General features: G+C 50.2%; 7 protein-coding genes across 7 annotated transcripts; 4 read left to right on the forward strand and 3 right to left on the reverse strand.

The window, feature by feature from the left end:
- Positions 1 to 1,867: 1,867 nt before the first annotated feature.
- On the forward strand, positions 1,868 to 2,809 carry LDX57_011359 (putative MFS transporter; the record flags this gene model as incomplete). Its single annotated transcript, XM_046093105.1, has 3 exons — positions 1,868 to 1,969; positions 2,050 to 2,406; positions 2,477 to 2,809. 3 exons carry the CDS (start codon positions 1,868 to 1,870, stop codon positions 2,807 to 2,809), a joined length of 792 nt encoding a protein of 263 aa, XP_045949083.1.
- Positions 2,810 to 3,218: 409 nt separating this feature from the next.
- On the reverse strand, positions 3,219 to 5,155 carry LDX57_011360 (uncharacterized protein; the record flags this gene model as incomplete). Its single annotated transcript, XM_046093106.1, has 8 exons — positions 3,219 to 3,336; positions 3,602 to 3,774; positions 3,840 to 3,898; positions 3,948 to 4,132; positions 4,184 to 4,472; positions 4,522 to 4,744; positions 4,793 to 4,952; positions 4,998 to 5,155. 8 exons carry the CDS (start codon positions 5,153 to 5,155, stop codon positions 3,219 to 3,221), a joined length of 1,365 nt encoding a protein of 454 aa, XP_045949084.1.
- Positions 5,156 to 6,949: 1,794 nt separating this feature from the next.
- Positions 6,950 to 9,120, reverse strand: LDX57_011361 (alpha-galactosidase D; the record flags this gene model as incomplete). The annotated part of the gene is made up of 5 exons (XM_046093107.1): positions 6,950 to 7,670; positions 7,718 to 8,516; positions 8,574 to 8,630; positions 8,680 to 8,978; positions 9,023 to 9,120. 5 exons carry the CDS (start codon positions 9,118 to 9,120, stop codon positions 6,950 to 6,952), a joined length of 1,974 nt encoding a protein of 657 aa, XP_045949085.1.
- Positions 9,121 to 10,013: 893 nt separating this feature from the next.
- Positions 10,014 to 12,749, reverse strand: LDX57_011362 (DEAD/DEAH box helicase; the record flags this gene model as incomplete). The annotated part of the gene is made up of 1 exon (XM_046093108.1): positions 10,014 to 12,749. One exon carries the CDS (start codon positions 12,747 to 12,749, stop codon positions 10,014 to 10,016), a length of 2,736 nt encoding a protein of 911 aa, XP_045949086.1.
- A 1,300-nt stretch (positions 12,750 to 14,049) lies between these two features.
- On the forward strand, positions 14,050 to 16,863 carry LDX57_011363 (uncharacterized protein; the record flags this gene model as incomplete). Its single annotated transcript, XM_046093109.1, has 3 exons — positions 14,050 to 14,458; positions 14,516 to 15,548; positions 15,597 to 16,863. 3 exons carry the CDS (start codon positions 14,050 to 14,052, stop codon positions 16,861 to 16,863), a joined length of 2,709 nt encoding a protein of 902 aa, XP_045949087.1.
- Positions 16,864 to 18,510: 1,647 nt separating this feature from the next.
- LDX57_011364 (putative amino acid permease family protein) lies at positions 18,511 to 20,185 on the forward strand (the record flags this gene model as incomplete). The annotated part of the gene is made up of 2 exons (XM_046093110.1): positions 18,511 to 18,667; positions 18,723 to 20,185. The coding sequence occupies 2 exons, from the start codon at positions 18,511 to 18,513 to the stop codon at positions 20,183 to 20,185; spliced, it is 1,620 nt and encodes a 539-aa protein (XP_045949088.1).
- Positions 20,186 to 20,515: 330 nt separating this feature from the next.
- Positions 20,516 to 21,167, forward strand: LDX57_011365 (uncharacterized protein; the record flags this gene model as incomplete). The annotated part of the gene is made up of 2 exons (XM_046093111.1): positions 20,516 to 20,595; positions 20,708 to 21,167. The coding sequence occupies 2 exons, from the start codon at positions 20,516 to 20,518 to the stop codon at positions 21,165 to 21,167; spliced, it is 540 nt and encodes a 179-aa protein (XP_045949089.1).
- Positions 21,168 to 21,332: the final 165 nt, after the last annotated feature.

Consider the following 21,332-nt stretch of genomic DNA (forward strand, 5'->3'; position numbering starts at 1 on the left):
TGCAGTGAAAGCTATTACCCCATACTGAGTCGCGAAGACAATAAAAATCCAATCATGTCCAACTATGAGCTACTCATAAGGATCGTCTGGCTCTAACCGGAACAAGAATAGGACTGTTGGAGTATATGTTGGGGTCGATCCTGGAGCATCCTAGCAGGTGCTCTTGGATTCAGATGATGGCCAATGGGATACTCAAAGCTAAATATAACTTCCAACACCATGCTTATTGGACAAAGCCCTGCTGCGGATATACAACATTGCAATTTAGATGAAGGGGGCCTGGTTCTCGCATATGCCTAGCTATAATTGGTATGGTACTGGGGATTGAAGCTTTCGTTTAGGCTTAGCCGGATTAGGCCAATAAGCATCATAAATCGTAAGCGATTCCGTTGTAGCGGTGGGCTTTAACAAAAAGAAGCTGAAGTCAACAATTCAAACTGACTATGAAGGCTGTATATGACGAAATAACTGTACATTTTACATATATGAAATAATTGCGCCAGCATAAAATGACAAGGAAGCGGCGAACTGGCATGGCAGGTTGCACCTGAGGGATCCAAACATCCACAATTATCTCTGGGGCCTGATGATGGCCTTCGTGGCTCAGGAACAACTCCCGCGTTTCTTCAATATTTCTCTTCCATGTGTTTCCGTTGGAGTGTATCAGGCTCTGCGCTTGCACGATTCGGTGGCATTGGATATTAATTGAAAGGATTTGCAATTAACAACCAATACCCACCGTCAGCAACGAAGGATGAACGGTGTCATGTCGTACCAAAGGCCGGTGGGTACTGAAATGGCATAGGGAAGCGAGGTCGCGATTGCCGCAGCCTTGTGGGTCACGTGCTGAGATCGGCATAATAGGCAGCTAAACACCTGAGGCATCAACGGAGGTCCGACATACCTATCAACCTGTTTGATTGTATCCCAGCAGATCTGGGGAACCCAAGATTCATGATGGCATGGATGATTACGACATCTGTTGAACGCTTTAGTCTTTAGCCTAAATGATCTTTCCTTGAAGGACCTAGGAGGCTAGGCCAAAATAGGCAGTTTACCCAGCAGCAACCCTAAGAGCTGGCCATCTTTCGATGACGAGGACCAAAATCTGTCATGCTCAGCATGCTTTGGACAGCGAGATCACGAAATGTTGGAGCCTCGCTTGTATGGCCTTGCACCTGCCTATTGTAGTTAGTCTGCATGTCAGCTGACCCACAGTGGATCGGCCGTAGCTAGAAGGCCTCGCTGCACCGCGAGAGCTTCATACAATTCAAGCATCTCTACACTGCAGTTCCGTCACGAAATGTTTATTTCTAATTCATAAGGCGACACAACTGACCTCGAGCAGAAATCTCCCCAAGAAGCACCCAATGCCACCTTCAGGGCAGAAAAGTGGAACTATCCGCGTTCCAATGTCTGCAAAGTGTTCGCTACCTTCTGGAGCTTCCTGGTGATGGGTGCAAATGATGCAGCTTATGGTGTATATTCCAGCTTTTTATTCAAACCTTGCATACCAGCTAACATGAACCGCCCTTGATTCCATACGTGAGTCGACCATCCCTCGCCTACAACATCGACTAAACGAGTATACTTCCAGTTAGAGACATACTATGATCTTTCCTACACTATTGTCTCCCTCGTATTTCTTTCACCGTTAGCGGGATATGCACTAGCTGCGGTGTTGAACCACAAAATTTATATTACGTTCGGTCGTCGCGGTGTGGCCTGGATCTCCCCAGGCTGTCATCTAATCGCCTACATCGTGAATTGCCTGCACCCGCCCTATCCAGTGCTCGTGATTTCATTCGTATTCGCAGGTTTCGATAACGGCCTTGCGGATTCAGCATGGAACGCATGGATCGGGAACATGGAAAATGCGAATCAACTACTAGGTCTCCTCCATGGATTGTACGGCGTAGGAGCGGTGCTGAGCCCTCTAGTCGCCACGTTGTTAATCACGAAGGCCGAGGTGGGATGGTATTAATTTTACTATTCGATGGTAAGCCCTCAAACCCTACCCAGCAGATCCGTGGTTAATGGAGATATTAGATTGCCTGCGCAGCAATCGAGCTCATCACCTGCGTCTTCTTCTTCTGGGACTCCACTGCAGCTGAATTCCTTAGCGGAACCATCGAAGACGACGACTACTCCCAGGCAGGTCTACGACAAGCTTTATTCAAGTACCCATACGCCAGAGCCACTTGGATCTACGCCTTCTTTCTGCTCGGCCACGTAGGAATCGAAGTAGCCCTAGGCGGCTGGATCGTCACATTCATGATGCGCGTGCGGAACGGCGAGGCCTTCGCCAGGGGGATGGCCGTGACGGGGTTCTGGCTAGGGATCGCATTCGGGCGAGTCCTGTTAGGATTCGTGACGCCGAGAATTGGCGAGAAGCTGGGAATCATTGTTCGTGTTCCCGGCCCCATCTATTAACCCCCACGTACCACACAGATCTAACATGTGTCGTCATATGCAGGTCTACTCCCACCTCGCCATCGCACTCGGTCTGATTCTCTGGCTCGTGCCAAACTTCTACGCCCCCGTAATAGCAGTGTCCTTGCAGGGCTTCTTTTTTGGTCCATCCTTCCCCGGCGTTGTGGTCGTCGCTACAAAGCTCCTTCCTAGAGTGTTGCATGTCAGCGCGATTGGCTTTGCAGCTGCATTTGGAGGCGGTGGGGCAGCTGTGTTGCCGTTTGCCGTGGGCGCTATTGCCAAGGCGAAGGGCGTGCAGGTATTGCAGCCGTTTATAACTGGGTTGTCCGGTGGGATTCTACTGCTGTGGTTAGGGCTGCCGATAATCAAGAAGTAAGAGGCGGGCTCGGGTGGTGGGAGTAATGGCGTGAGTGTAGTAATGTGGACAGCGAAAGCAGGGGGTGATTTACAAAATTGAAAGTTGAAGGGATAGGCATTAATTGCATAATAGAGGGTCCAAGCCGTAAGTATCAAAAGCAATAAAAAGCGGCGAGGAGAGCTGCCAAGATGAAGTTGGCTGACCTGCCTATTTGGGTATAGCAGAGAGTGGCAATACATCTTACACCTGACATCTGGACTCGCGAAGGACAGGACAATCGAGATCGCAAAAGACAAGAAGACGGGACTGAGCTTTGATCGATTAAGCTATCCTTCTTTAGTATAAGCTCCTAAGACGGGTTCAAGTCGGGTTTTATAAAGCCAATCTTTAATGTCAGCCACGATATCCACTACATCATGGCCAGGTCCTACTCCAATGCCCTCTTCAACATATCCCAATCGATGTTCGGCCCAGCGAACTTCTTCCTCCTTTCTACCCACAGGATCATCACCAACACGAACACACCGACTGCGACAGCTGCCCCACTGTTGAGTTTGGTTAGCCTCTCCCTTTGCTACGAGCAGGGGAACAGATTGAAGATGGAAATGACTGAAAAGGGGAAAACCATACTAGTTCATAGATCCCTTCGTGGTAGGAATTTGCGTCGGAAAGCACACCAACACCAATGTGAAGCCAAACCACGCGGTAGAAAACGCATTAACCGCATAGCCCCACCTCCCCAGATCAAACGGCCTTTTGGGCAGACTCTCCCTCCGCCCGAAGAGCAGAATCGTCTGCGGAGCAACATACGTGAAGGTCAGAAACATGAAGGACATGTTGATGATGGAGTTGAAAGCGTCGGTGCTGGCGATGTAGAGGAGGCCGTAGATAAGACAGAAGACGGCGGTCAGGAATGTGGTGCGCACGGGAATCTTGTATTTTGGGGAGATATGGCTCCAGTAGGAGGAAACGGGGAGGCCGGCCTTTGATTCTGGTTAGTGTCTTTCACAGGAGGAACGGAGCTGAATTCATAATGAGGTCTGCATACGTCGCGTGAGAACGCCCAGGCGATTCGACTACTTGTTATCCATTGACTGGGGAGACAAGCTGAATCTATTAGCATGAAGCAGCATATTCCGGAAAGGAGAGGACCAACAGTAATAAAGAAGGATCAGATAGGATTGCAATACCGTAGCCGCCGTCTTGCTTCCAGTAGACTGGTAAAACATCTCCATCGAAGCAAAAAACGAGTTCTGCACAGCATGCATATCCTGGACTCCACAGAGCACGACCATTGTCCACGGAATGGCAGTGATGACGCCTATGAGTTGGGCCATGTTTCTAAATTGAAAGTGTCAGCTTTGTCTCTCGGACCCAGTCTTGAGTACTCACAATACTAAAGGGAGGTTTCGTCCAGGTCGCGGCATCTCCTCAGCAATATGAGTGACAGCCCCATTGCCCATAAAGGCATACTGACCGAGGTTAATGCTTAACAGCCAGGCAGGGGTTCTTGACCATCCACTGGCACCGTCATACTGGGTCATCATCTCGGGGTGGTAATTACCCTTGCCCATAGCCAAGCAAGTGATAATGACAGCGACGAAGCCAAAGATAGACAAGGCCATGGCCGTGTTGACCATATGGTCTACGCGTTTCTGGGGGATGACAAATACAGGGATTACTAAATGATTATTAGATGTGCTCGCAAAGTAGACAATGGAGATGCTTACAGCTCAACACAATGGTCAGTACATAGCAGAGATAAACCTGCCATTGCTGACGTTCAAAGTCTGGATACCAGAACGCTACAACGCCAAATGTCGAGGTTGCCACGATGATGGTTCCTGACGCCAGGGCCATCCACCATCCCAGGATACTACAAATACCTACCAAGTAGGCCAGGAAGTTCCGGATAGAACTAGGGGCCATGATGTAGGTGTAGTGATATTGGCCCTGCCATGCCTTAGTGAAGCCTTAAATACTGGTACAATGACCACTCACCCCCGAAGACGGAAATGCGGAAGATAACTCCACAAGACCCTGAAAGACGATTGTAGTCGCCACTGCCGCAACAACAGGGCCAAATAGAGCTGTTTGACCGCCGCCATATAGCAAGGCGGACCCCACAGTTGCGGCATAACCCAGCCAGGCGTTGGAAATGCTACCAGGGTCAGTGGCGCTCACATATAGTAAGAAGCAAAATTACCTGAAGGCAAATCCAATCGCCCCTACCCATGAAAAGGACCGGTTCAGCTCGGCCCGGTGGCCTTGGGCTCGAAGAACGGCATCGTCAGAAGATAGGGGCACATCGGGAATTTTTTCCACCTCCGTGGACCGTTCAGTGGGTTTGATATCAAGCGACATTGTTCAGCCAGCACCAGGTTTCATGAGTTGGCGAGAGTGGTAAAATGCCCGGGGATAAATATAAAAATCCCAGAAGTGCTACTTATTCAATATGTCACATGCTGATGACGAGCCAGCGAAAGTTGTTACACTGAGACAAAGCAAGGGCAAGGAATGTGCATCAGACTGTGATGGGCCCAGGATTGCTGTGATTGTCGAGGTCTGGCTGGGTGTATGATGGCTAGAGTGGAGTATAATCCAGTTGGTTGGGAAGGGTACCTTGTAGGGCGGATTAAAATGCCGTCCCAACAACACAGACCCCCCTTGGAGATATGGAATATTGATCGAGCAGAGAATAAACACAAGCTTCACTATCTCCATCAGTGGTCGGAATTTCACCCGGATGTACGGAAGATCAATTGCCCTTGCATAAAGAAGCAAGGGCAGAATGTCCTAGGAAGCGTAGCTCATGAGCCTGTGGCAACCAGCAGGGAAGCAGAGTTTTCAGCCATTCATTGACTGGCTTTACATACATAAATGACAAGATTTGGGTGAGAGAATGTGGTGCATGGATTATTATCCTCAAAAATAACCGATAAGGCCATAGAGTGGTTCTCGCCCCATTGCCAGCCTCGGATAGTTCATGCAACAACAAAGACCTAGAACCATTCATCTAGACTAAAGTCATTAAGTGGTCACATGTACTCAGCAAAAAAGTTTGTTCCGTACAAGAATGCCCGGATCATATCTGCCTCACTGAAAACTGAAAACGCTGTAGCACAAGGTCCTTTTATCCCTCAATTGAGTTTCCGACAATCGTCTGCAGAAAGCCGAACAGCCCCGATAATTAAACGCTGCGACCATCGAGGTGTTCCAATTTCAGCCCCTTGATGTCGGCATCTTGAATAGCGCGGACCTAGAATTGTTAGAAATTGTTCTTTTGGGCTTTCAGGGGACTGACATTCAAGGCCATAACATGGCTATTTTCTGGAACAGCACACTTTGCATACATGCTCGTCCCGCATTTGTTGCAGAAATAGTGAGGGTAATTTTTAGACGCAAAGGTATATTCCTGGACGGCGTTAACGTGCCCGGAAGATATGCAGAGCTCCAATATCCGAAAGGATATGAACTAACCGTCACAGCATCGTCGCTATGTTCCAGCTGGATGTCGGCTGTCGTGGAGTATACAAACAATTAGCCATTGATTTGACAGATCGAGCCTTTCAAAAGAGCTCAGTAGCGGTTCATAACTGATTCAAAAGGAGAATAACGGACAGTTGCATTGAACAACATCCTGCTCCTCGAGAGGAGGAAGAGAAGCCGAGTATTTCACATGTCTACCGTGACAACTTCCCTTGTATGACTCTGTGTCAGAGCTTTCGGACATTGTTCAAGATTATGCTTCAAAATATGAGTTTTAGCAGTCTAGTTGTAAACCGCGGGCAACGCCGTGCCTTAAATGTTAGCATCACATATCTAATAAGCACCAAGTCTCAACACCAGAAGCGCCACGAGGATTGGTGGGGTTGGATATCATGCCAAGGTAAGCGAATACGGAGTAAATGAGCTGGGCAGTACAGTTTGAGTTGAATACGAATTTGGCTTGGAACGTTCGTTAGACACATCACAGGTGCATGGCTTCGAGATAGAAGCGTTGAGGAACTGTAACCGTCTTCAAGACAGCGAAACGCCCGTATGACAATATAATTCGGTGCTTGAGCTCTATTCAGCTGATCAGGACGTCAGACTCAAAGATAATTCGGATAGTTCCGAACATCGTGTTGTGCCTGATACCAAAGCCATACACGAGGCTCAGCTATAGACGGTCAACCCCACAAAATCCGCCCCATACGACTCAACTCCCTGTTCCCCGCCAACATTCCCGATAACGATGTCATTCTCTCCGTCCTTCCATCCATCCGTTAGGACTCCCATAGTCGCAGTATCCCACCATCCTAAGCCTGGCCCAAAGAGCTCACTGTGCTTACCGCTCAACGGGGTTTCCACGCGAACTGGCTTTCCGCCGTTAATGGCCACGGTTAGGTTTCGTGTGTTTCTACCCCAGTCCCAGGCGGAATCAAAGGCAACGTCGTTGTTGGTATAGTCGATCTCGATGTATTTAGAGCCAGCCGTGGCGGGGACAACAGCACGAGCAGTAACATTAGGGCTAATATACCTGATTCGGGAACCGACGGGTTCACAAAATCCCGAGCCACAAGAGTCTTTTCGAGCACTTCCGCTGAGGGTAAATTCTGTGCTGGGGTGATAGGTTCCACGAGGTGATTGAATGGTGATGGAATCGATTGATGGTGAATTCCTGATGGTGATGGAGTTGTTTGAACCTGAAAGGAGAGGAATGCTGAGGGATACCTCTTCACTGGAAGGAGGAACGACCTTGAATATCTTCCGACTTCCTGCAGACGTTGTAATTGTTACATTGGAGGGTGTAGAGACGGGTTCGGAGAAATGGATCGTCAGGGTATGTTTGCTGCTTGTAGTGTTGGCGTATATCGATTTGAAGATCGTAGATGCCCTTCGAAAAGGTCAGTTTTAGAACCATCAAGTAATAGGCCCTCATACCCCTTCGAGGATGCGAACTTCTTTGTCGGGTAACGACCGGACGCAACCGTGTCCTGCAATTCAACTAGTATGGTGCCATGGGCCTCAACCCTGGCAGTGTACGATGTCTTGACATCACGAGCAGTTGAACCTTCCCAGATGTTCTTCAAGATGCCAGCAGATTGTAAGCCAGCGTCGGGCAGATTCAAGGTTAAATCTCTAGCCTCGTCGTTCCAGTTGATCAACGCTGCCACAGTCCGGCCACCCGACAACGGCCCACTCCAAACCTCATAGCCCTCGTCTGCCCATCTTCGACGAAAGCTAGCGCTGACAGCTAGCTTATCCTGGTTATATCCAATCACATCGGAGTTCTTCAGAATAGCCAGAGACTCATCGTCAATACTAGTTTTGTCATCCTTCAAAGCAGCGCCGATTGTCAACGGGCTCTTCAAAATCGCCCACAGCGAGAAATGCGTTTGTTCTTCCGGAACCGTCAAGACCCCGTTACCCACTTCTAGCATGTCTAGATCTGGCCATTGACCTGGCCCGGCAAAGCTCGTTTGTGGGACCGCCTGGTTCAACGTCCGGAAGATGCTTCGCCAGGCGGGGAGGATGTCGTTGCCGATTCTCCAAGTGTGACCGATGGACGGAGCCCAGAGTGCAGGAAAGTCGATTCCCCATTCGCAGACTTGAAACAAGATTGAGCGATTTGTCTGAGCGAGAGCGTTTGCCATCTTGACAAATCGAGGATGAGGCGATGTCTTGGGCGCATAGTTTACATTTGGGTATCCCGTTTCGGCATCGGAGAAGCAATTGTCATCTGCAGAGTTGGTTAGTATCTCTGGTCCCTGCCAGGGCTCATTACAGTCAACCATACACTTCAATGCGTCGACTCCCCAGGAAGCGTACGCTTTTGCATCTTCCTCTTCATGGTCTATATCCGACAATTAGAGAAAGTCAACCAACAGAATGATCGAACGCACACAAATTCCCAATATTATCGGGCGGACTGCCGCACAGCTTGATGCCCGAATCACCGTAAGCCCCAAACAAAAGTCCTAGGTCGTGTATATACTGGCCCAGGGCTTGGAAGCCTTCAGGAAAGAGGGTCTCATTCCAGGTAAGGAGACCATCCTCGGGTCGTTCCGAGACGGTCCAGCCGCAGTCCACCGTAACGTAGTGATATCCAGCAGACGCAAGCCCTAAGTCGACCAAGGCCTTGGCATTCGATCGTACAATAGACTCGTTTGGCTTGCAATTATATTTGTTATAGGTGTTCCATCTTGTACAGTTAGCTTGGCATTGTTAGGCAGGTAGGAAACATACCCCATAGGCGGAGTTCGCGCAAGGCCATCCTGCGGTCGAGGGTGGAGAGTACCCACAGCGGCAGGTAATATCAAAGACCAAACAAATAAGGAGGTCATGATGAGAGATGTTTCACGCCCACTAGCTCCATGGTGTCCATAGCTTCGGGGAGCAGAGTGGAAATAAATAGGTCATGGCCGAAACTCCATCGGAGGTTCCCCGCATCATCGCTTGGAATTTTTTTTTCTGGGGTATTGCAACAAACTCCGGAGAAAATATCGGGAAACTGTCTCGGAGAATAGCTTCATTCGAGGGAACAGGATGAGATATACCCCTGCTTCAACGTCATTTGTGCTGCCAAGGGGTCATTAACCGATTATCCGATTGAGTGCCGGGAAATTCCCTCTTTGGGACTGAAGATCTGCAAGAGCATAAATAGCATCGCGCCACTCGTCTTTTGATCATGAGTCATGTACGTTACCAGAGAGTTCCCATGAATGTCTTGTTATATTCGTATAACACGCGGATGTTGTATATGCCCGGCACAGAACAAGTCAAGCATCTTGTAACTAATCGTTCTCCGTACAAGCCGTATCAAATTCTCGCCAGAATATCAAGATTTCTTTTTTAAATCTTAGCAACAACCGCGGTTCATCGTGGAAAGGGAAACCTTAATTTGAACAGTTATAATCGGATAATTCGCGTAAAGCTTTGTGACTTGAAGCTTAGATACTCTAGGAAATGCAGCATCCACGGCATCTCAGTTGCTCTTTTTTTTTTTTTTGCCGAATACAAGATAAGCTTTCCTGCTCTGAAGGCGGCCTCAGAAGTGTAGCTCAGTGTCTCACGTCGTGCGCCTGCCTTAACGCGACTCCAGCCCAGTTGGAAATTGACTACAATGGGATGGAAGGCGAAGAGTAGAGAAGTATCTACATCGACAGAGTAGGAGTTGGATCGTTATTCATGGTGTAGAAAGCCCCGTCGGTTAAGTTTCTTTGGAATACAGTACATTTCACCCGCTCCGGTCCCTCCCCAACGTTCCCTCCTCCACTAATGGACAGACGACATACTCTATGTTAATCTCCTCGCGCAAGACACGCTCGGCCTCCTCAAGGTAGGCATAGCATTTTCCCGCGTCCTTCGTGAAGCTCTTGCCCCCAACCCAGTTCCAGTTGCCGACGATGTACTGGGCCATTCTGGCCCTCGACAGCATCACGTTGGTCCTCTTGGTAGATTGGAGGAACCCGGGGCCGCCGGTGTTGCGCGTGATTAGCACAATAACTCCGTCAGCCTCGGAGCCTGGGGATGCGTCGACGGTCTGGACCCTGGGGCGGATCGGGCTTTGGGGATATTTCTGGTCCCAGATCTTTTTAATCTGGGCCACTTGAGCCCGGTATGGCGATATGATGAGGATATCCCGGGCGCCAGATTCCTGAAGGCGTTTGGCCAGTGTGACCCCAAGCTCAGCCTCTCGGGGGTGGCGCAAAGATCCCGAGGGATCTTTTTCCGTGTCGCCTTGGGTGTGCTCAAGGTGGAGGAAATGGGAAACCCCCGGAATGGTCCAGGTGTGGTTCCCAATTTGGACCACAAGGGGGCTCGCCTGGTTGAGTCTGGCATTCCTGGGGGGCTTGTCATGGAATGGCTTGACCTTGCCCTCGTAGTAGGCCACCGAGGTTGGCTGGTAGATGACCTTGTGAGACCGGAATGAGATGTCAAGGAGCGTGTGGGTGTATTTCTTGTCGCACATGCGCTCAAAGGCCGAGATACCCCACGCTGTCCTTCCTTCATCAGTAAAGACAGGCGGCGACAACTGCTTGGGGTCGCCGGTGAAGAGCACACGGACATCGGCCCTCAGCTGGCCCAGGATAGAAAAGAGCTCCGGGTCACGAAAGAAACTTGCTTCGTCAAAGATGACGAATTGAGGGTTAAACTTTCGCTGAAGCATCGCTTTGAGGTTTAGTGGCAGGGTCACCACAACCTGAGCTTCCTCCATCACGGATTGCATGAGCCTGGACCGCTCCCTATTGAATTCCTTCTCGTTCTTCACCCAGCCGGAGGCGCGGAGGCTGTCGATGCCCTTAAGAAATTGGCTGTACTCCCTAGGGCTCTCCCTGGCAAGAGCGATCATTCTCTCGATATCATCGTACGGATGGGTCGTGTTGGCGAAGAGGCGCGAGTGGGAATCCGCCCTGCTCCGGAGACGTATGACTTTTTTGGCTCCGTATTCATAGCGTGTAAACGCCGCGGACAATTGCTGCAACACCGCGTGAGCTGCTGCGTGGGTCGGCAATAGGACGGCCAATCTGGCCTTTCCTACCGACCCACGCAGGTGCAGGATCTGCGTGATGAGCATCGTGGCTGCGGCAACCGTTTGAGTCTTCCCTGTTCCGGGAGGTCCAACCACAAGGGAGAAAGTGTGCGTCAGCAACTGAGTAGCTGCTTTGGTCTGCGCCTCGGTGAGCTTCCAGTTTTGCGGCACCAGTTTGGTGAGATCCAGGGAGGCGTCCAATGGGTTGTGGGTATTCACCCGGGGAGCGGAGGGCAGGAACATTGAGGAGAGCGTGAGGGTATTCTTGTGGTCGTCGGGAAGTTTGGCCTCGTGATCCTCAAACTCTCTGCATATTGCGTCGAAGCTTTCGTCCCCCCAGTGCTCAGAGAGCTTTTTTGTGGCCGTCAGCATTGTCATCTGCACAATGGGGTTGGAGACCGGGTGGACCTTGACGTTGTCCTCTTTGACCTTGTCAACAAGCGTGACGCTCACTTGATTTAGGAGGACCGCATGCACGGGGGCATCGATCAAGGCCGTCCACTTGGGAGAGTCCTCGGTTACCTCGGCCATCCAGTCTTCGGAGACGTCCTTCTGACCACGAATGCGATAGCCCTTGGGAGAGTCCTCGGTTACCTCGGCCATCAAGTCTTCGGAGACGTCCTTCTGACCACGAATGCGATTGCCCTTGGCATCTTCCTTTTGGAAGAACTGCTCACCGCGGAGCACTAGGTTGCAGCCTCTATAAAGACGGAATGGGCGTTCTTCCTTGGGCCATATTCCCAAGAGAATTCGCTCTCCAACCGCAACGCCCTTGACTTGGCAGCCGCAAATGGCGAGGGTTTCGTGTTCTTCCTCGGCCTCTTTATTGATAGCCTCGCGGTTGGTAGTGATATATGCCTGCAAGGCCTCGGAAATGGTCAATCTACCAGCGCGAAGAACCTGGCAAACAATTTCGGATTGCCTTTCCCACAGCTTAGGGTTGGGCAAACCCAAGGTAATCACAACAACCTGGTTTTTCAAGTGTGTTGTTGCGAGTGGATAGCTTGATGGCATCGGGAGATCCTCTTGTTTTTCAGTATCCGCATCGCCTTTGAGATCGAAGGCGGAGTTGAACGTGTAGATGAGCTCATCCTTCTTCACGCCAAGCGAGACAACCGTGATATTGTGAATGTGGAACGTGATGTTCCAGGAAGAGCGACTTCGCCCCTCGTCGGTAGAGACACCCTGTCTGAGCTTCAGGAATGCTGAAGACAGAAACAAAGTGACCGCAGGCTCCATTGAAATCTCTCGAGCCACCGAAATGTCTTCTTCCAACCCGTGATACTTGATGGATTTGACCGGGAACTTGACGGTCGAACTCATCTTGGTGAAAAGCGGTTGAGACCCCTTCCCCGACGCTGCAGTGGGATCAGCATCTGCTTTCTCCCTCTTGCGCGAGGCAGAGCCCTTCTCCGTCTTAGGATAAGAGACTGGAGTCATCGTCTATCACGTTATAATAGACGTGAGGCAGGGTAGGCAGTGGGTGGTGATGATGATGATGATGGTGGTGGAAGGGTTAGAGTGAGGAAGAAAGATGAAGTCGAGGAAGAGAACGAAGTTGGGGGGAGGAAAGAATATCAAAACGGATTCACGCGTCAACGGCCTTCTTACTCAACCGTGAATAGCTTATAACGGTGAATAGGTCAACAACAAACCCCCAGGCAGCCGAGTTCATGTCATGGTATAGGCTTGTTCCAAGGTCCGGTGGTACCTGACAACTCCAGAAACTCTGTCTTCCCAGTCCTGAATATACGTACACCCCAGACGATTAACTACACTTCTCTAGATCTCTTCACTTGGTGGTCCTTCATCGGGTGAGCTCTCTCGAGGGAGTCTGGTATAGAAGGCAGGCCCGATTAGGGCTACTGCCATCCGCATTGTAGAAAAGTGAAAAAATGAGCTGGAATCATTCATTATCATTATCTTGTAATTCTGCCGGTGGGTAGGCTCAAAGCTGTGGATAGAACTAGAAGCGACAGCAGCAGGCCCTTTATAGAACAGCAAGTCATGTAAGCTACCAGGGAGTATCTCTTGTTAATATTGTATAACACGCGCGGATATTGTATGTACCCGGAACGGAATAAATCAAGCATCTTGTCGTTTGCCTAGACCCCCCTGGATGTGATTTAGGAAGAGATCTAGGATGAGATGCTCTTTTGAATGAATTGTCTACCCTGTTCTCACTGGTAGCTTCACTAGAATTAGTTCACTAAGGAGGGGATCTACAACAATGATATGCATCTTTATCACCTGGCCAGGCTCTCCAACATAAGACTGGCCTAAAAGATGTACGAGATTTAGGGAACAGTGAAAGAACAAAGAACATCTGGAATCCGAGAGAACTGTTCCTGGGTCTGATAGATACGTCTCATGTGAATGGAACTACCGAAAGGTCCAACCTGGCTTTGACATTCACTCCCAGAAAAGGACGAAAGAACAGGGATTTTCCTGGTTACATCCAAGACCTCACCCCCTTCCAATTTCATGGAATTTGATATCCCACCCCTTTTCACCTCTTTCTTTTACATCCCAACCATCTATATTCACCCCCCTTACTCTTCCTTGCCCTCTTCCCAGTTTTCATTCTCTGTACTTTGGCATCATTTTGTCAAGTGAGCATAGACCAATACACAGGACTGGGATATCCAGTCGTTATCTCACTTACCGAGCAGACGGATTTACCTTGTTTTGTTTCTCCTCTGAAACGCGTCAGAGCCAAAGACTCTGACTGCTCACCATCATGGCTGAGAAGTTCGACTGGGATTCGTCCGGTCTGGACAAGAAGAAATTCACAGCCCTCGCCAATCTCCTCGCCTTTCTATTCAACAAGATAGCTGGAGAGAAATCTCTATCCCACGAAAACGAGGGTTACGATACTGACAGTATAAGTATCGCGGCCTATTCGGAAAGCTATGAATGTCACTCAGCTACATCACACGACCATGGCGAACTCAAGATCCAGTTCTTGGACTGCTTGGCCGAGCTGGTGGGCAACGTGGAATCTAGACCAAGTACTTGTACCAGTATGGATGACAGGGAGAAGGGAGTAACAATCTGGGCCACAAAAGCCGGAGGATTCAAGGAACGAGATATCGTCTTTTTGAACGGACTGGCCAATTTGTTGGGCTGCCTTGCATCCGCAAACAAAGGTGTGTGCATGCATTCTGGGCAATCGCAATTGAGCAAAGGATACTAAACTGGCCTAGATGAGAAAAAAGCAGACGATCTTTGGACAGCTATACTGGGTCATTATGCGCACGAAATCGAAAGCCAATTCATTCCTGATTTGAAATACAGTCTCGAGGAGTGCAAGGAAGCTTTTCGTGCCAGCGCAGATGCCTCATTCTCGGTAATACGTGAAAGGATCGAGACACTCAACAAGGTAGTCTTCGAGAACAGCGACCCTCATCTGAAAGCGATGGAGAGACACCGCCTGTTGGTGGAGAAGGCTTACGCGTTGAGGGAAGACGAAAGCGTTTGTCAGCTACTCATGGACTCCGCTGATGCGAATGCGCGCACCAGAAGCCTATGGAGCATTATCTCCTTGCTTGGTGGGCTGCAAGCAATCTTTCGTGTCTTCAAGAATATCTGTCAGACAGTCCCGGGCTTCAAAGCAGTCACCATAAACCCCATACCTTACGACAAAGCATTAGAGAGACCTATTGAAAAACCTCTCAACTTGGAGCAGACTCTTCAGTTACTGGGATTACAATTAGACTCCTCAACCATCGCGAAAATAACTCGGGGCAAGTGCCTCATCTCTAAGGCTCAGGAGCAGTTTGATTTGCTGCAGAAACAGGTTCCTTCGGTTCATGCGGAGATGCAAATGATGTTGTATTTCAGTACGCATGGGCGGTTGCTTCGTGATCTGTTTCCCTACCTTGGATGCAATCAGCTCAGCTGCTTCATGTGCACGAACTTCCTCGAGTTCTTCAGCTACAGCAGGATCCCAACTAGAGGGTGTGATGTGGCCCTTTTGCAGCCATGGTCAGTACCGGAGCTCACTGAACTAACACCAGGGGGCATACAATGTGTTCCCACGACCTTGAGGTGGTTGGAGGACTGTGTCATAAGCATTTTGAAGCGCAGGCTCGACAGAAAGTCAATGCCCTTGGATGCTTGGGTTGCGAATGAAACCAGCAGCAGGGATGAGGAACGCCATGGTCTCCACGAAATGTCTGACCTCATGAACACGGAACTGCACACCGAACAAGGGAATGTTACGAAGGCATTGGAGAGGTAAGTTATAGATAATATTGACAAAACCTCAAACTAATGATGAATTAGTATCTCGCTGGAACAGGGAGCCACAATGGCCCAGATTGACAATGAGAATCCGGCCTTGGAAGGCATGCACCACGAGGAACCGCTACGTGAATGCAACAGTTGCTCTCGCCTGACGACACGAACATGCAGTGTGTGCAACAAAGGAAACTACTGCAGTCTTGAATGCGAAAAAGAAAGATCCAAAGGTCACCGCGTCACCTGCACCGAGTCCTCTCTGATATCAGCACATCATCTTTTCGAATGCCTCATGATGAACACCATACCAGAACGGCAGGATGTGGTAGTCGATTTTGGTTTCAACCATTTTTGGTCATTCGAGGACAGGAGCAATCTACTGGGGCTGTACCAAGGTCTATACCGGCTAGGTGTACCGGCAGAGGCTATTCACAAATGGCAAGTCGAAGGATCGCTAGTTGCAAACATCAAGAGCCAGTTCCTCGGAGCTCCTAAAGGCCCCCGCGGAGGCTATTTTTCGTGGTTTTTGGAAAAGGTCGACGTACTCCAGAAAGACGAAAATGTTGCACGTACCTCCTTCGACAGAGCACATCTCTTCCTAGAAAAGGAAGATCAGAAAAAAGAACTAGCAGACCTTCAGCCGCAAGCAAAGATGAAATCTTTTCACCTTCTAGTCTTACTTTGCCGCTTGGCTCGCCCCAAGCCAAGAGAGAATGCCTGGTTTGACTTTGGATTTTGTGCCTGTAGCGATGAAGAAGAGGAAAATTTGCTGGTGAGACTCTACAGCCGACTACTTTTCGGAAGCGGTTTGCTCGATGACGTTGAAGCTCCTGGCATAGCATGCGGTTCTCAGTCGGACACGGCTACTTTCTCTAACTTTTGGTATGCATATGAGTCTGGCAAGTTAATAGAACTCATGGACGCAAGAGGACTCGCATCCGAAAGAAAAGAGATTTCTTGTCTTGAAGCCTTTCTCTCCCGCCCCGATGACGAACCACGCCCGACCATTTGGTCACTTAAGAAGTTTCTTGCTATCGACGACCCGGCAAAGTTTCCCGTTAGCAGGCCGGTTGGAATTGACTATGGCTTTGAAAACTGCCAGACCATGAAGGAGATGCGTACTCTGATGGACATCTACAAGAGCCTGCTTCTGAAGGCAGATCCACTTGATCTTCATGAGGCGTGTTTGGAAGGGAAGCTCTTTGAGTTTGCACAGTGGTATGTCGAAATGGATGAGGGACATAGGAGACTGATGGAAAACCCTTATCCTTTGGAGCCTTGGGAAGACTCGGAGGAAATGGAGGTAGATTGATTTTTCAGGTGGAAGACATGGTTCATGGACGGACTCTTCTAATACCTTTACAATCCCCTTTGACCCCATCCCTCCTTTTCTTGCGTTCTCTCTTTGCTTTCCTTTTCAGATCGAAGGGATTCTTGTCTGGAAAACTGGCTAGGTTTTAGCATAACGACTACTTTCGGGCAAGAGAAAAATATAATGGAATCAACTCCACTGTTGAGATAATTGTCCATCGAATCCCCCCTCCCCCCCCCCCCCAAAAAAGCGTCAAACGAGTCATTTTCTCTCGTCGCGCTGATAGCACATGCTAAGCCTCCTGATCTGCCGTTCTCCTGATTGGGAAAGTCCAGGAGATAACTATATCGTGGAGCAAACGAGCTAGTGTATATGCAGCCCAATTGGCAAAACTTGTTCGCGATGTACCCACATAGATAACTGTATTGTGCATCTCGGGGCTGCAAAGCCCGCCGGTACCTGAGTTGAACCGAAAAATTCATACCCCGATTGTTCGGTGACATTGAGTTCTGAATGAGCAATGTCGGCAGAACTCATAGGTGGACCAGGCATCGTTATGGACTATAAGCACGCCATGGACTAACATGATTGTATAAGCCTCCTGTGGCAGTCTACCGCTGGCCACCCGTGAAGTCAAGACCAGAGCCGACCAAGGGCTGACTCAGAGATCGACACTGCCAACAGCACCTTCCCCGCGTTTTCCCACCTTGTTTTCCGGTAACAGTTCGGCTAGAAGCAGAGTTTGAGCTAGTTTCATAGGCTTGATAAAAGATCTGGGCCTGTCTTATCCCGTTGTCTGGCTGAATACGGGACGTCTAGATGAAGGGGACGCCAGATGGATATGCGTCCCCCCGGTCATTTACCGCGCCCATCTTTCGTTTCCGGGTCCCATAGTCCAGTCAGCGGCTGTTATCGCGTCGTATCGCTTTAAAATCCTGCAGATGATAGGCAGGTCGTTATCTAAAGGATGCGGTCATGCATCCGATCGACAATCATCAACACGGGGTTTATCAGGGCCGCATAGACCTGCCCAATTGGGGGTGGCGAGTGGATGGCAGGGAAAGGCCTGGGAGATACTAGGTAGAGCGAGGGTTTGGCGATGGATGTAATGCTGTCGCCTAAGGTGGGAGGTAGGCGGGTTGTGTGGCGCATTCCTATTCCCGCGTCAAAAAAGTCCATGTTCATAAGGCGAGGAAGGAGGTGACATCAACCATCCCCACTTAGGAAGTCCTACCGAGCCAACACAAACAGCCCAATTTCCTCCCCGCAAAACAATTCCCACCGACCGTGTTCCGCGCGGAAAAATCCGAACAAATTATTTGCTAACCCTCATCGAGTATCTCACGCCTATCACCGGACTATCATTCATGACCAATGTCGGTGATTAACTTCCCCCATTGATAAACAACCAATCCATCCATGCGCTTCTCGTGAGGGGAACCGAAATACCCCCGTTGCTGCGACGCCGTGCAGGCTGGCTTGGTAGGACACCGGCATTCATAAGAACTCGCGCCCCCTCCTGCGCGAACAGCTCTCTTACAGTCAAGCCAATTGACAGCAGAAAATGGACAGTTGGGTTCACTTCTTGTCCATCGATTTGATTTTCCCCCCTGTCGGCTGAATTGCTCAATTCCTGTTTCTCTCCGGATGGACCTGGAAACAAACCCCCAATCTATCAAACCGGTGCAATCGGTCGATCAGAGTGTGCAAGATGCTCGCGATCTCGCGGCTATGGGCCATGACCAGGCCCTGACGCGCAAATTTGACCTCTGGAGCATGTTGGCGCTCGCGTTCTGTGTTCTCGGTATGCCCCCTACTTACCTGATTGACGCGACATTTGTTTTATTGACCGAAACAAGGGACCTATTCCACTTTCGCGCAGGATCTCAACAGCGGACTGACCAATGGAGGCCCTATCACCATTCTCTGGGGTCTATGTCTGGTCACCGTGTGTAACCTCTGCGTGGCTGTGTCGTTGGGTGAGCTTGCCAGTAGCATGCCGACCGCGCTGGGCCAAGCCTACTGGGTCTTTCGACTGTGGGACACGCCGACGGGCCGGTTCGCATCATACATGTGCGCCTGGATTAACACGTTCGGATGGTGGACTCTCACCGCGTCCCAGGTCGCCTTTATGACCGAGTTTCTCCTGGGTATGAAAGTCATGTTCAAACCTGATTGGGAAGGCACGGGCACCGGATGGTTGGAGTTCGTCGTGTACATTGGCTGTGTACTTGTTTTGACTGTGATCAACGTGGTCGGATGTCGCAGCGAAAGATTTTTACCCTGGCTGAACAATTTTGTCGGGGTGTGGTTCACTGGGCTGTTTGTCGTTCTATCGCTTGCTCTGCTCATCTCCGTTGGCGTCAAAAGCGATCTTTCTTTCCAGCCCGCCTCGTTCGTCTTCGGTCAATGGATGAATCAGACCGGCTGGAGTGACGGCGTCGTCTGGTTCACTGGTCTGGTCCAAGCCGCCTACGGCCTGACAGCGTTCGATGCCGTCATCCACATGGTCGAAGAGATTCCTGCGCCGCGTAAAAACGCCCCCAAGGTTATCTGGCTGGCTGTGCTGCTGGGCGCCGTCACCGGATTCATCTTCATGATTGTCTGTCTCTTCAGCATTCAGAACGTCGACCGAGTCGTTGATTCGCCCAGCGGGCTCCCTTTCATCGAATTGATGCTAGAGACCATAGGTCTGAAAGGCGGCGCAACGTTAATCGCACTCTTCATCTTCAATGGCCTCGGTCAGGGGATAAGTATCTTGACCACAGCCTCCCGGCTAACGTGGGGCTTCGCGCGCGACGGTGGTCTACCCTGGAGCTCGTATCTCATGCATGTGGATCGTACTTGGAAGGTTCCCGCGCGGGCCCTTTGGTTCCAAGGCGTTCTGATCGCCCTAGTCGGTATTCTCTACCTGTTCGCCAACACCGTCCTTGACGCCATACTGAGTGTCAGCACCATTGCTCTCACCATCTCGTACGGTCTACCCATTGCGGCGCTGCTAGTCGTCGGGCGCGAGAAGCTCCCCCCGGGCCCATTTCAGCTGGGACGATGGGGTAAGCCTGTGAACTGGGTCAGTTTGATCTACTGCGCCATCACAACCGTGTTCTTCTTCTTTCCGGAGTCGCCAAACCCGCCCCCTGGTGATATGAATTACGCAATTGCTGTGTTTGGGGTGATGTTGGTTGTCTCGGTCGGATTCTGGTTTCTGCAGGGAAGTCGCACGTATCTGAAGACGGAGGATGCGATCGCGCAGATGATTCTGGCGCAGAGGCTGGAAAACGAGGCAGACGGGGAAGTGGCAGCAGGCGCCAAGAAAACCTAGGCAAGGAGCATAGCAGAGAAATTAGGACATTGTATATACGGAGGAGAGAGGCACCGTCTCATGATGTCTCATTCCTGATAATTGCTTACTTGCTTCCTTCGGAGGCTTTTTCTGACTATATCATCAACCCTTTCATTGAGAAACATGTCAGAATGTGGCTCAACCATGTAGGAGCCAGTGTCAAATATATAAACATGATGACCAAGGGAGATGAGGGATGATGGAAATGATGAAATTCCATTGGGTAGGAGAGAACGCCGTGGAGACTAACGGCGCTATCACGTGGCAGGTTGCCTACTTTCTCTCGAGCTTCACATCTTCTCTGCCACAATGCCCTCCAACAAAGATCGACTCTATATCGGCTTACACGCGCGTGCAGGGGGCCCTACCATGCCCGGGAAGGAAGATACGTAAATTCCTATGACACTACAAGTGGCTACTTCGCTATCCGCGCCAAGTACCGCATACCTAAACCTCAAGCGCTTGGTTTGTATCTCGCTCTGATGATTCTAAACGAATTAGCTACCACTGGGCGTTATTCATTGCACCGAAGAACGAAATCAAATCCAGCGTATGCCTCCACTATGACGCTAAAGAGCGCCTGAAAGCAGACGGCACCGGGGAGTGGTACTTCGAAGAGTCGACCCGCTCGGTCGGTCCGACGAATATGCTGTTGGTTCGAATCATAGTGGCTAAGGTAACTGATAAAGGCCGCTTGATGAGCTTGATCAGGAAGACGCCTGTGAAGCAGAACACGCCGGGCTGGAATTGCGTGGCATGGGTGAAGGAGGCGTTGGACAGGGTAAATGCGGACGGCAAGGTGCTGGGGAGATGTGTATTGGACTGGGGTGTCGTTCGGGATGCAGCGATGAGGTATTGTCAGACGAAAAGAGATGAGCATCGATTTGATGGGAAAGGGTTCTTTGATATGGAGACTGTTCCGACGTTTGATTTGATTGAGGGCAAGGAGACTGTGGTCTAGCCCGTAAGTCGCGCTATATATTCTTGTGGGATGGTGTTTATTTTCAGCATCACAGGATCGCTTCTTTAGGTATCAAAACGCGAACCCGAGGCGATGTCGATCACGCCCCACGTTGGAGCATCTTCCACCCAGTCCTGGACCCCAGGGTCAGCATGCAACCTCATG

This window comes from Aspergillus melleus, assembly GCF_016097325.1.
Source record: "Aspergillus melleus strain CBS 546.65 chromosome Unknown contig7, whole genome shotgun sequence".
Classification (NCBI taxonomy): Eukaryota; Fungi; Ascomycota; class Eurotiomycetes; order Eurotiales; family Aspergillaceae; genus Aspergillus; species Aspergillus melleus.